Below are 12,601 nucleotides of genomic sequence, written 5' to 3' on the forward strand. Positions count from 1 at the left end.
GTAAATGTACCACAGCTTTTTTATCCACTCCTCTACTGATGGGCATTTGAGCTGTTTCCAGATCTTAGCTATTGTTCATAGTGCTGCTATGGATGTAGGGGTGCATATATTCTTAATGTCCGATAGTCTGGGGACTGGCAAGCAAACTGCTCGACCATTGTCTCGCTTGCTCAGCCTAGACTCCCACCCTGTTCCGGGAACAGCCTGACCCGGGCTTGTAGACTAACTCCCATCCTGCGCTTATCGACTCACATTCCGGAGGCTCCATGCATAGCCCCGCAAGGTCAAACCCTAACAGAAAAATCCCAGCTGCAACGGGCAGATATAAACACCACAAACCCCAGCATCGGGCGCGGCTTCTAGGACTCGACCCCCGGAGTCTGTGAACCCGCCCGGAGTGTACCCAATAAAGCCTGATCCCTGTTTATTCGGCTGATTGGCTCTCCAGTCTCTTCTCTGTTTTTCGGCGGCGCCCCGATTCCTTACACTTTCTGATTGGTGTTTGGGGATTCTTAGGATATATTCCTAGAAGTGGGATCACTGGGTCAAATGGCAGTTCCATTTTTAATTTTTTGAGGAGACTCCATACTGTTTTCCACAGTGGCTGCACCAGTCTGCATTCCCACCAGCAGTGTGCTGGGGTATCTTTTTCTCCACACCCTCTCTAGCACGTATTGTTTTTTGATTTCTTGATGGCGGCCACTCCGGCAGGTATAAGGTGATCCCTCATTGTCATTTTAATTTGCATCTCTCTGATGATTAGTGATGTTGCATTTTTTCATATATCTACTGGCCACCCGTTCGTCCTCTTTGGAAAAGTGTCTGTTCAGGTCCTTTGCCCATTTCTTAATTGGATTGTTTGTCTTCCTTTTATTGATTCTTTTCCCGTTTCTCATCTGCCCTCTTCATATACTACAGATTCTTCTATAGTTCTCCTTGATCTATCACCTCATTCAAGACAAATTCTTCAAAATTCTGAGCCCAGGGGTTTATGTAAAGTCACTACTCCTGTCATCTTCCTGCCATCTGCTGACCTTGCCCTTTCCTACCCCATGTCTCACCAAAACAAACAAACAAACAAAAAACCAACCACAACAGAAACACACTGCTCTGGGTGACAGGACCCTCCTTACAGGACATGGAGATGAAGAACCTCTCTGACAAACTACGAGGCGCTATTTATCCTTTACTGAAACGGGAGGAGGGGAAGTACAGAGAGACGTCCTTGCTCAAATATCCGTGTGATCACAGGAACTAGGCCTGACCTATCTACACGCTCAGTCTGATTCACCCCTCGCCTCCAGTTTTGGTCTAAAACAAAGAAGCCCAACCCTGTGGGTGGGCAGTTCTCATGGGAACTGCTGTCCCTCCTTCCTCTATACTTAATAATATCCCAGGGCCCAACCTACATATTCCTGTTCTGGGGATCCAACTCCTAGCGCAGACCTTACCACTGGGAATCCTGAGTCTTTCCCAGAGTTTGAAAATTACAACAGTAATAATAACAATAACGGTGAGGGCGATGACAGTTAACTTAGGGCATTTGCTATGTGCCAGGTACTGTGTTAACATTTAATATTGACTGTCTCTTCTGGTTTCCGAGTTCTGAAGAACTGTATTAGTTAATTCTGCTGCCTAACAAATCACCACAAAACTTAGCAGCTTAAAACAACACACACTTCCCTTCTCACAGTCTCTGTGTGTTAGGAATCTGGGCAAGACCTAGCCGAGTCCTTGGCTTCAAGGTCTCTCAGTCACAGTGTTGCTTAAGTTACAGTTACCTCAAGGATTTAATTCAAGAACCACATGGTCATTGTCCGGATGCAGTTCCTCACTGGCTCATGGACTGAGGGCCTCACGTCTTCACTGACCATTGGCCAGAAGCTGCCCTCAGTTCCTTGTCTTATGGGCCTCTCCGATATGGCAGCTTCCTTCCTCACAGGGTGCAAACGATGAGGGCAAGGAGACAGTGCCAGCAAGACGGAAGTCACAACCCTATGTAACCTACTCATGGAAGTGACATCCATTCCATCACCTTTGCCATGTTCCATTGGTTAGAATCAAGTCTCTACATCCAGCCCACACTCAGAAGGACACGGATCACTGCGGGTCGTTTTAGAAATCTGCCGACCTCAAGAGCAATTGGGGAAGGAAGGAGAAAGAGTTGTTTTAAGATTTCAAGGATAATAGCAAGACTAGAAGGTGAAAGTAGTTCAGGGTAAGGATCGAAGCTAATAAAGGTAGAAGTTAGGAGATAAAATGGGGACATTTAGCATTTTTGATCTTGTGTCTTTTTCTCTCTCTCTCTTAACTTATAACTAGAAGCTGAGGAGATGGTGGGTATGAGGCTAGAAGTTATACGTGTGATTACTGTGCAAAAAACTGCTTTTCCACTGGGACAGTAAATGAAAAATAATGGTAATGAAATAGTAGGTAGAGGAATAGCAAAGAGGAACTGAAGATAATCTCTCTGGACGGAAGTGACCCAGAGATCCTCTGGGCAGCAGACTTTTGGTAGGGACAAGCATCAAGTGAAAAAAGAAAGAATTAGGACATGAACCAGATATGAAATAGGGTGTCTGCAACTAAAGACAGTCAAGGTGGAAGAAACAAAGTCTGGACAAAAGAGAAGGCTGCTTCTAAAAAGATTGTTTGAGACAACACTACATAGTGCAATGGTGTGGGAGAGAGACAGAGAACATTTTTTAGCAGCATCTACCAAAACAGATTTTATTTAATATACATTTTATGAGAGGATGAAGATTGCAGAACTTTTTCAGAGCCTTTAATATGTTAGTATGTTCTGTGAACCCCTAAAATGAGTGTGAGGGAGGGTGGGGATTGAATAGGCAGTGCTTCCCACATGCATTTATTTGTTTTGTATGGAGGTGGTAACATGCTACACACTTTAGGGAAAACTCTTTTACTAAATGCCTGGGGCCTTTTTTTAGAGCAGGAAGGGTAGGATCTGGTCCAAACATTTCTAGTAAGCCAAGAATGATGGCCAGTGGTTGAGCAATGAGCAAAACATTTTTATAGAACACCTCTGTGTTCTATGACCCTAGGATCACAGCATTTGGGCACAAACAATGGGGAAGACATAAAACCAGAATCAGAGCAGAAGTCACCAGATTATCACCTTTTACAACTATCCCCAGAAATCCTCCCAAACTCCCAAAGCTCTGTCTGTTAAACTTCTTCTCTCTATCACTCTCTTTCCCCCTCCTGCTGATGCTCATCTTTCTTGTCAATAGAGAAGGAATCAGGGAGTTCACCCTGTGGGCTTTTCTCTTGGAATTTTTTCAATATCATAGTGCGAAAGCAGTAAAGGAAGATTCATTGAGAGAGGCAAGACAAACATGGTAAGAGCCTTAAGAAAAATCTTTTTGGTACAGAGTAAAAAAAGGAAGAAATCAGGGAAGGACTTCCCACCAAACCACAAAGAAGATAGTTCATCGAGGAATGCTAATTTCGCTAACATCCGTGGGGAATTACGCCCGGTGAGCATTAAGACACCAGTGCTTTTTCAATCAAAGGATGGGAGACCTCCCTTCCAATAACTGGGGTCAGCAGAGGGTCCTGTCCAGCTCAGAAGAACAAGACAGCTATGAAACACCACTCCTTTCTATAGTTCACAACGCTGTGTTTTCAGGTTAATCCTCCAACAATATTATAGGTACTTTCAATGGTTAATGAATAGCTTCTAAGTGCCTGCTTCATTTAGTTGTCCAAAGGCCAATTGGTCCCAGAGTGTATAAAGCTACGAGCTGGCTAATGAGAGCGTTCTCTCTGAGCGAGGGAAGCAGGGGAGTGGCAGGGTCAGGGAGCCGGCTTCCAAAGGAGCAGGGATGCGGAACAGAACCGGAGCCGCTCTCTGTGCCCTTGCCCCCCCGACAGGCTTCCTGATAATCTGCCTGGGGGCCTTCTTCATCTCCTCAGGCTCCACGTTCGGCTGTCAGAGGAACCTGATCTTGGCCTATTTGCTTCTGCCTCTGGGATTTGTGATCCTTGTGAGTGGTATTTTCTGGAGCACCTACCGCCAGGCAAGCGAAAACAAAGGGCTGTTCAGCCATGTGCTCAGATCACACCTTGTTCATGGGGCCACGGCCCTGGCCACAGTGGACAGGTATGTGCCGCGCAGCCAGAGGACTGATGGGGGCTAAGATGGGGCTGAGTTCTGGAAAAGCTGAATGACTTCTGATCCATTGTGGGACAACTTCCATGTCTCACGGGGCTGTATGTCTAGAACAGAAGCTTGATCGTCAGGGAATTGCTCTGGGTTAGTTATTAGAAATATGTGCTGCCTCTGGGGAAAATCAGGAAGTAAAGGGAATTTATCTCAGAGACCCCCCTCCCACCACACACACATCAAAAACCCACGTAAGCCAATTAAAAATATATTTTTTCTTTATTGATGTTAGAGGGAGAGGAAGGGAGAGGGAGAGAAAGAAACATCGATGAGAGAGAACAGCAATGTGCTCTGACCAGGAATTGAACCAGCGACACTTGGTGCATGGGTCAACACTCAACCACTGGCCACCTAAGCCAATTTAAGAGGCCCAACTCTAAGGTTCTTTTGTTATATCACAGGAGCTGTCCTTAGAGGATGGTGGTTAGTTATTCCCCATAACCTGGCTACCAGTTATAAGAAAAGCAAGTCCAGACCTAATTCTGCCCCACAGCAAATGAGCAAGCAGGCATAAAGTCAGTCCTTCAACCTCTTTATGAACTCAGTGAAGTCCCAGCTTAGTGGGGGACTTTTAGGTATTGTGAGCATAACTTGCATGAGAGATTCATTTGAGGCAAATCAATAATATCCGGTTAACCTTGCCACATTAGGATAGCTGTTATAACACCACCACAACAACACAACTGTTGACAAGGGTGTGGAGAGATCGGAAACCTAGTGCACTGCTGGTAGAAATGTAAATTGGTGCAGCCACTGTGGAAAATGAGGTTCCTCAGAATATTAAACACAGAACTACTGTTTGATCCAGCAGTTCCACTTCTGGTTATGCAGACTGAAAGCAGGGACCTGCACAGACATTTGTGCACCACATTCCTAGCGGCATTGTTTACACTGGCCGGAAGGTAGAAACAGCCTAGCCCGTCAGTGAGCAAGTGGATCAGCAGCGTGTGCTGTGTACACACAGTGGAGTGTTTTCCGCCTTAAGAAGTAAGGGAGTTTGATGCAGGCTGCAATATGGATGAACCTTGAAGACATTATGCTAGGTGAAATAAACCAGACACACAAAGACAAATGTATATGATTCTACTTATATGAGGCACCCAGCGCAGTCAGATTCATGCACAGAAAGTAGAACAGTGGTTTCAGGGCAGGAGGCAGGAGGTGGGGCTCAGGGTTTCTGTTTGGGAGATGAACAGGGGTGATGGTTGCACAACAATGTGAACGTGCTTAGTGTCACCGAACTGTGCACTTTGCTAATGTGGTAGATTTTATGTTATGTATATTTTACCACACTAGAATATTTTGGTTAACCTATGATTAGTATCAGACAACCAAAAACCTCCTAATTCTTGGCTGAACACAGGACTATTTAGGGGTAAAATGTCAGGCATCATCCTTAAGGTTCAGGCTGCAAGACTCCATAAATTCTTTTACCCTCTTCATCTAAAATACTTCAGCTATTCCGTATATTTTGAATAAAAGTCATTTACCTATGACTTGATTTTTGACATTATTATGCTAATTAATTATACTAATTATAATAATCAAAACCCATTTCCAATGTTTATTATACTTCCTAACAAGGACTCTGGATTTGATTAAAAAAAAACTAAGATAACTGAAGTGATTGCAGAAGATGCTTCTAGAGTGCTGATTTTACTTTGTATAAATGTTAGATAATTGTCTCCAGAGTATGAATTCCTGACAAGAGTAACTGATTACCTTTTGGGTGTAGCCTAAATCTACTAACATATGTATAACATCGCACTGTTTGTGCAGAAATGCTTTTAGGTAAATTGTGGACATCACGACGCCCCCATTTACTGCCTCTTCCTGCTGCATCTAATTGATGCCCAGTTCACTCAAAATGGCTAGCAAGTTGGTCAATGGAAAGTTACATTTCTCAGAAGCATTTGCATTCAAAATGGGTACCCAGGTTAAGTGGGTCTGCAATGGCAGCATTCAGGACACTGGGAAGGAGAACTGCTCTGGGGGGAGGACTGGGACAGGTGAATGGGACTTGGGGGGCAGGCAGCGGTCATCCTGGAGCCTCTCAGCTACTTTAGGGGACAGCTCAGCTTTCCGTCTTCCATGTCTTACACACATGCCCCACGACACAGCCTTGGCTAATCTGATGAAGGCTGAGATTCGGGCTGTACTGTAGATGGCAGCGTCAGCCATTTGGCTTCGGGCCTGGTCACATTTAGAAGGGAGCTGTGACTACAACTGGAAGTCCTGTTCTGTTGTGGTTACACATCACAAACACTCCCTGTAGGCACTGGAAGAATTCACTCTATAAATACACAACTAAGCTCACCCTCCCTCTTCCTCACCTACATGCCACCCCCTATCCCATTCATGATGGAGAAGCCAGGAGGATTTAGCAATTAGCGACACTGGGCAAGGTTACCAGCTCCGGCATGAATGGCTCTGTTAGTCATTGGCCTAATGGTATGGAAAAAGCTGTAACTGAAATTAAGTTCTCAGTTGAAATAGCTTGGGAAATGAGTTGTGCACGCGCGCGTGTGTGTGTAGCTAGCTGCCGAGACTTGAGTGATGGGAAAGAGATGAGTATCCGATATAATTCAGGGAACTGCATGGAGCTGGTTTTCATTCATTAGTTTGTTGGCTGTGAGAACCGGAGACAGTGAGTGTAACTGAGTAGAAGATGATGTGTCTGAATGAAGACAAGGATGTGAATGGACTGAATACTTGGGTAGAGAAGTTCCACAGTCGAGGCCCATGTCCCCCACCCTTAAGGCTCTCACACTGAAAGGCCCTGGTTGCAATGAGTAAGAGAGGGAGGATAGCTTGAAATAACCCGCTGGGAAAGTATGACTATAGAGACCCACATCTTACGGCTGATGAAGAGGCTCTGCTGGAAGAGGGACACATTTGCAAGAACTGGTGATGCCAGGGAAGAAATACATCTGTTTCAAAATCAATGTTTCTTAACAGTTTAACTTCACACAGTGTGATCTGAGAGAGGCAGACATATGCCTCTTTGGCGCGAACCGCTTAAATAACATATGCATGTTTGTGGCATTTTTGTCCCCCAGGCCAGATTTTTACCCTCCTGCTTATGAAGAAAGTCTTGATGCTGAAAAGCAAACCTGTCCTGCAGAGGGAGAGGCCTTGGACATTCCTCCACCTCTGTACACAGAGATGGACCTTGAATTAGAGGGTGAAAATGATGCCCACCCAGAGGCACCGCCATCCTATGACGAGTCTGTCGTGGCCAGGGCAGCAGCAGCAACACCATCGCAGGATGCCCAGGGGCAAAGCCGAGAGTGCTGAAGCAGGGCAAGCCCTCCGGCACACAGAACTCCTCACGGACACGGCTGCTAAAAATAAAAGCAGACAAGGGGCTGTGGGGGGAAAGGCCACATCAGCAACCCCGAGCAAGAGCTCCCCGAGGGGATCTAGAGTCTCTAAGAAACGTTGTCAGCTTCATTGTACTTTGTTTTACTACAAGAGGACAAGTTGGATATGGAGTGGTGGAAAGACACGCAGCCTGATGCTTAGAGCTTGGACAAGAACCTTCATCTCTCTGGGCCTCAGTTTCCTCCTCTATTAAATGAAGAATTTATGCTGGGATTAATATCTAACAATTATGAAATATTTTCTATATGGCAGGCTCTGTGCTTTGAACTTTCTGTGCTTTTTATTTAGCCTTCATTATTACCTTCAGAGATGGGTACGATGGTTATTCCCATTTTACAGATGCATAAACTGAGGCTGAGATGTTAAGAAACCTTTCCAGTGACATACAGTTATTTCCAGGAGGATGAAGGAGGGTCCACAGAGGGGTATGGGAGATGTATTTTTTCCAACTTTTGTGCTAGGTTAGCCCCGTCTTACTTTCGTCCTCACAGGGATGTTAGAGTTTCTTCCCCACTTCAGGAAGTGAAGCCAGTATGTTAAAGTCCTTGGGAAAGCAGCAGAGGTTGCTTTAGGGTTCATCTGCTGGATTCTCTTTTAAAATGTAAATAAGGCCTCCAGGTTTTCTACCCAGGAAGTTGGCCCTTACCTCTTGATACCGTTTTCTTTCACCTGATCATTATACTGATGACGAAAGATAATTCCTAGTGGTCACAGGCAGCCATTAGTGAGTGGGCCAGGGAGGGGCTTTGGACAGTGATGAGAAGGATGAAGATCTTTCAAGGAGGAAGAGGTCACTGAGATGGGATGGGCCCTTGGCCCTCTCTTCCTGTTATTGCTGAGTGCACAGATTAAGCATGTCCTGAAAAATACACAGGAAGCTACATAAAAGGAGATCCTGGTTCCTTTACATGAAACATGAATTTGGGCATCTGTGATTTGAATTCTTTCTTTATTTTGGTACATGCTCCCAGCAGGAACCGAACCTGGGAATCTCTGGTCTGCAGGCCGACGTTCCAACCGCTGAGCCAAACCGGCCAGGGCTGTGATTTGAGTTCTTGACATCAAGGGCATAACTGGATATGCAGGTTGTCAAACAGGAAGGTGATCATTTATTAGCAATGTAATTTATTATGCCTCTCTTCTCTTCTCTTTCTATCCCTCTACCGAGACGGTGATCCTGAAATTGTCCCTGGGCTCTGAGCACAGTCACTGACTGAACAAGCTCTATCACTGGGCTTTCATCCAGAGTTTGCATTTGTAATGGATGTTTTTTCCAACCACTGGTGGACATGTGAAACAAATGTTAATTTTGGTTTACATAAGAAAATTGTTTTAATCTTCTTACTGTAATAAATTTTGTACTTAAATTTTCCCTTTTTTTTGCCACTGTTTTGTATCAGAAAATGCATCAATAGAGGAACATAAGTCAAAATTTCATTCACTGTGTAGAACTGACCCAGCATCCAAATGAGTTAATGTCTTTGCAAAACCAAATATTACTGAAGAAAAACTGTTGATTCAGAAAATCAGCCAGATGCTTTTTGAAAAGAAATGCTACTAAACACCTATTGCCTTAAAAAATAAAAACATATGTACTCTGAAGCAAGTATCAAGAACATGGATATTACCCCAAACAAAGCCTACCTCCGAAAGGCCCAGCAATGAAAATCCACTGGGTGAGTCAGAAAAAAGTGTCCTGTGTGGTTAACAAGAACTCAGTGGCCACCCCTGGAGGCTTCACTTGGAGGAAGTAGACACTGTATCCCCTCTTCCACCATACATTTATGATGAAACTAATGGTGATGAGCTGAGTACCCTGATCCGTGAATGACAGGGAGGGCATTTAGACTGAGAAGGTGGACAAGAGGCAAACCTCCGAGCGGAGTGTCTTTGCCTCTTCCCTCTTCTCGGTTGTGAATGGTGGGCTCACATGTCAAAGCGGGAGGGCTACGTTCAGGGTGAAGGCTCTCCAGTCTCTTAATCTTATAACATCTCTCTGAATAGCAAGTTTAAGTACCCCCTGACCCCCGAAGGTGAGAAAGATCAGGTCAGTTAGAGAATAGTTTGCATCTTTTGCATATCTGAGATGTAGTGTGGGTATTTTTAAACCCTCCACTCAAAATCTCTCAAGTCCTTTAACTGACAATCCTTCAGGATTCTATTTAAACACGGTGTCTGGCGAGCTATCTCCCCAGCTCACCTATTTTGCAGGGCACAGACTAGGTGCTAAAAGGCATGGAAATGTGATAAAGACATGGATTTATAATGCCTATCTCCATTGGATTCTATAATGTTCCATGACAACTTGGGCTGATTCACATACCAAGTGTGCTGTCAACTGCAGGCGTCGCGAACGCCGATGAGGACTCTGGCGGGTTGGAGCGGAGCAGGCATCCTGCTAAGCTCTGACGCCTCCGATAACCTCTTGCTGTTTGTAACTGCTGAAGGGCCAAAGACTGATTTACTGGCAGTTACATCATTTCCAAAGGTGCGCGATTTCTCAGGCCCTTCTCCACTCAGGAATGGAAATGTCCTCAAGGCAGGTGGCTGGGGTATCAGTGTCCGTGTGTTCTGAGAATACCAAGCGTATGACCAAGCAATAAAGTGGAGCCATCTGTTATGTTACTACCAGTTCCCCCAGGTACTTGTCAAATTCCCCAGACCTGCCGTGGCTCATGGATATTGCCACCAAAGAGAATCCATGCCTTACACTGACGCGCGACTGGCCAGGGGAAGTCCCACACCATTCTGCCTGTCACTGCCTATATTCTCTGCAGAGAACACTGGCTCGGTGCAGCCAGCTGTCAGCCTGAGGTGCCACCATGGTCATCAGTCTGAGGCTTTCTGTGCAGAAAGCCCCCACGTCATGTCCATCCCTTCAGCCTGCAATACCGTGCCACACTGTTTCTCCCATGGATACTGTGGACGGAGGCTGCACTCGGATCAGTAAGATTTCATAAATGATCTCATTTTAATAATGGCTGCCTACCCACTTTCAAGGTCAGTCAATAAACTCAAGAATCATGGATGGGGAAAAACAACTTTTTGTTCTAGGGGACTGACACCTGGCAGGACATTTAGCATCCTTGGTCCCCTCCCATTAAATACCTCCCTGATGCATGTACACACATTCCCCAACACCCTCTGTGTGGGTAGTGACCCTGGCCTGAGTGGGAACCACAGCATTGTATGTATTGTACGTGTTGTTGCATGTGTTGCGTAGGTTGCTGTATATACTGTATGTATTGTTTTATGTATTGTATCTGTTGTTTTGTGTATCATATATGTTGTTGTATATGTTGTGTTATATCATTGTCTGACTGTATATGTTGTTGTGTATGTTGTTTTATGTGTTGCATATGTTGTTGTATGTGTTGTGCGTTGTTGTCTGACTGTTAGGTGGTTGTGTGTATTGTTGCTGTCACTGCTCTGGAGGCACAGTGTTGTGAGGGAACCCCTCAATATTAGCTGATTAAAAGAGTGGCCCTGACACTGCCACCCTCTATCCATGTCTATGATTGTCTCCGGTGGTCCCCACAAACTTCTTGGACTCCTTCAGTCATTTATTCTTAAGAAAAACTGAGGGCTGGAGCTCCATTTTTAAGAGCATAATGGACATTACAGCAGAAGAGCGACTTCCTGTCTTTCTCCTCTCCGAGGACAGGCAAGAGCACACGTATGTATAGCTCAGCAGAGAGCCTGGGTGCTCTGTAAAGCAGACATAATGCCTTGGCAATGTGCATGTGAACAGGTGTCCGGAGCCACTGCAGCCTTGCCTGTGGCACCTGGCGGAGACGAAGCTCTGTAAAAATAGGTGGCTGTGCACCTGCTCCTTTCCATAGCGGGCCCAAGCATCTGCTCTGCCTGATATATTTATAACGCTGTGTCTGCTTCACCCCACTCCTCCAGGCCAACCTCTCACTAGACCCAAAGCAAGCCCGCTCTCCAGCCCTCCTACCTCTCAATTCCTAGTCTTTGTTCTTGCTACAGTTACCCCTGGTGAAATTACACAGATGGTTACCGGTCCCAGGAAACTCTACTCTTTGGGGAAACCCCTCAAGTACCCAGTGTCCTGCTGTCTCTGAGTCAATCTATGTATTTCCACAGTACGTTGCTGGTGCCTCTACTGTAACATTCATGTCTACCTGATTCTTTTGTGTATTTTTGTCACAGCCTCCTGTTCCCAATTACAAACCCATAGGAGCAGGGATAATGTTTTACACATCTCCTTGCTGCATCAAAGAGGGGATTCTGCATAGGGTTGTTCAACCAGTGTTTGCTGAGTCACTGAATATCTATTTGGGCTGCTGGACACACATGACTCTGGACAGAAATAAAGAAGTAGAGTTTTTTGTTGTTTGGGTTTTTTTGTTTTTTATCCTCACCCGAGGATACTTTTCCATTTTTGTTCAGACCAAGTGGGAGGGAGAGAAAGGAAGACACAGAGCGAGAAACATCAGCGTGAAAGGGACACATCGAGTGACTGCATTCCGCACAACCCCAACCAGGGCCGGGGACAAATTGCAACCGAGGTGCGTGCCCTTGACTGGAATCAAACCCACAACTCATTGGTCCACGGGCCGATGCTCTAACAGCTGAGCAAAACCGGCCAGGGCAAATTTTTTGTTTTTTAATCCTCACCCGAGGATATTTTTTCATTTATCTTCAAATAGAGTGAGAGGGGGTGTGAGAGAGAGAGAAAGACAGACAGACAGACAGACAGACACATCGATTGGTTGCCTCCCACACAATCCCAACCAGGGCACGCGCCCTTGACCGGAATCAAACCCGTAGGCCAATGCTCTAATGGCTGAGCCAAACCGGCCAGGGCAGAAGTAGAATTTTTAAATAAGGATTAATTGACATTTGAACACTGAAAGTTAGAGATGAATAAAAGTTCAGCAACTTGAGAAAAAATAAATATTTTCTTAGCTACAGCCACACCTAAGAATGCATGTAGTTGTGCTGCCCACCACAGGGCGAGTGGTGAGGGTAGGGACCTCCACTTCCAGGACCACGAGAACCAAA

General features: G+C 45.4%; 1 protein-coding gene across 1 annotated transcript; it reads left to right on the forward strand.

Moving 5' to 3' along the window:
• Window positions 1-3,848: 3,848 nt before the first annotated feature.
• TMEM252 (transmembrane protein 252) lies at window positions 3,849-7,486 on the forward strand. The gene is made up of 2 exons (XM_036260293.1): window positions 3,849-4,126; window positions 7,249-7,486. The coding sequence occupies exons 1-2, from the start codon at window positions 3,849-3,851 to the stop codon at window positions 7,484-7,486; spliced, it is 516 nt and encodes a 171-aa protein (XP_036116186.1).
• Window positions 7,487-12,601: the final 5,115 nt, after the last annotated feature.

Source organism: Molossus molossus, unplaced genomic scaffold (genome assembly GCF_014108415.1).
Source record: "Molossus molossus isolate mMolMol1 unplaced genomic scaffold, mMolMol1.p scaffold_m16_p_14, whole genome shotgun sequence".
Taxonomy (NCBI): Eukaryota; Metazoa; Chordata; class Mammalia; order Chiroptera; family Molossidae; genus Molossus; species Molossus molossus.

Bases quoted from the DNA above. Each gene is read 5' to 3' on its own strand.
- TMEM252 (XM_036260293.1), top strand. From the start codon at position 3,849: ATGCGGAACAGAACCGGAGCCGCTCTCTGTGCCCTTGCCCCCCCGACA. The intron at 4,127-7,248 runs GTATGTGCCGCG...TTTGTCCCCCAG, and splicing joins GCCCTGGCCACAGTGGACAG to GCCAGATTTTTACCCTCCTG.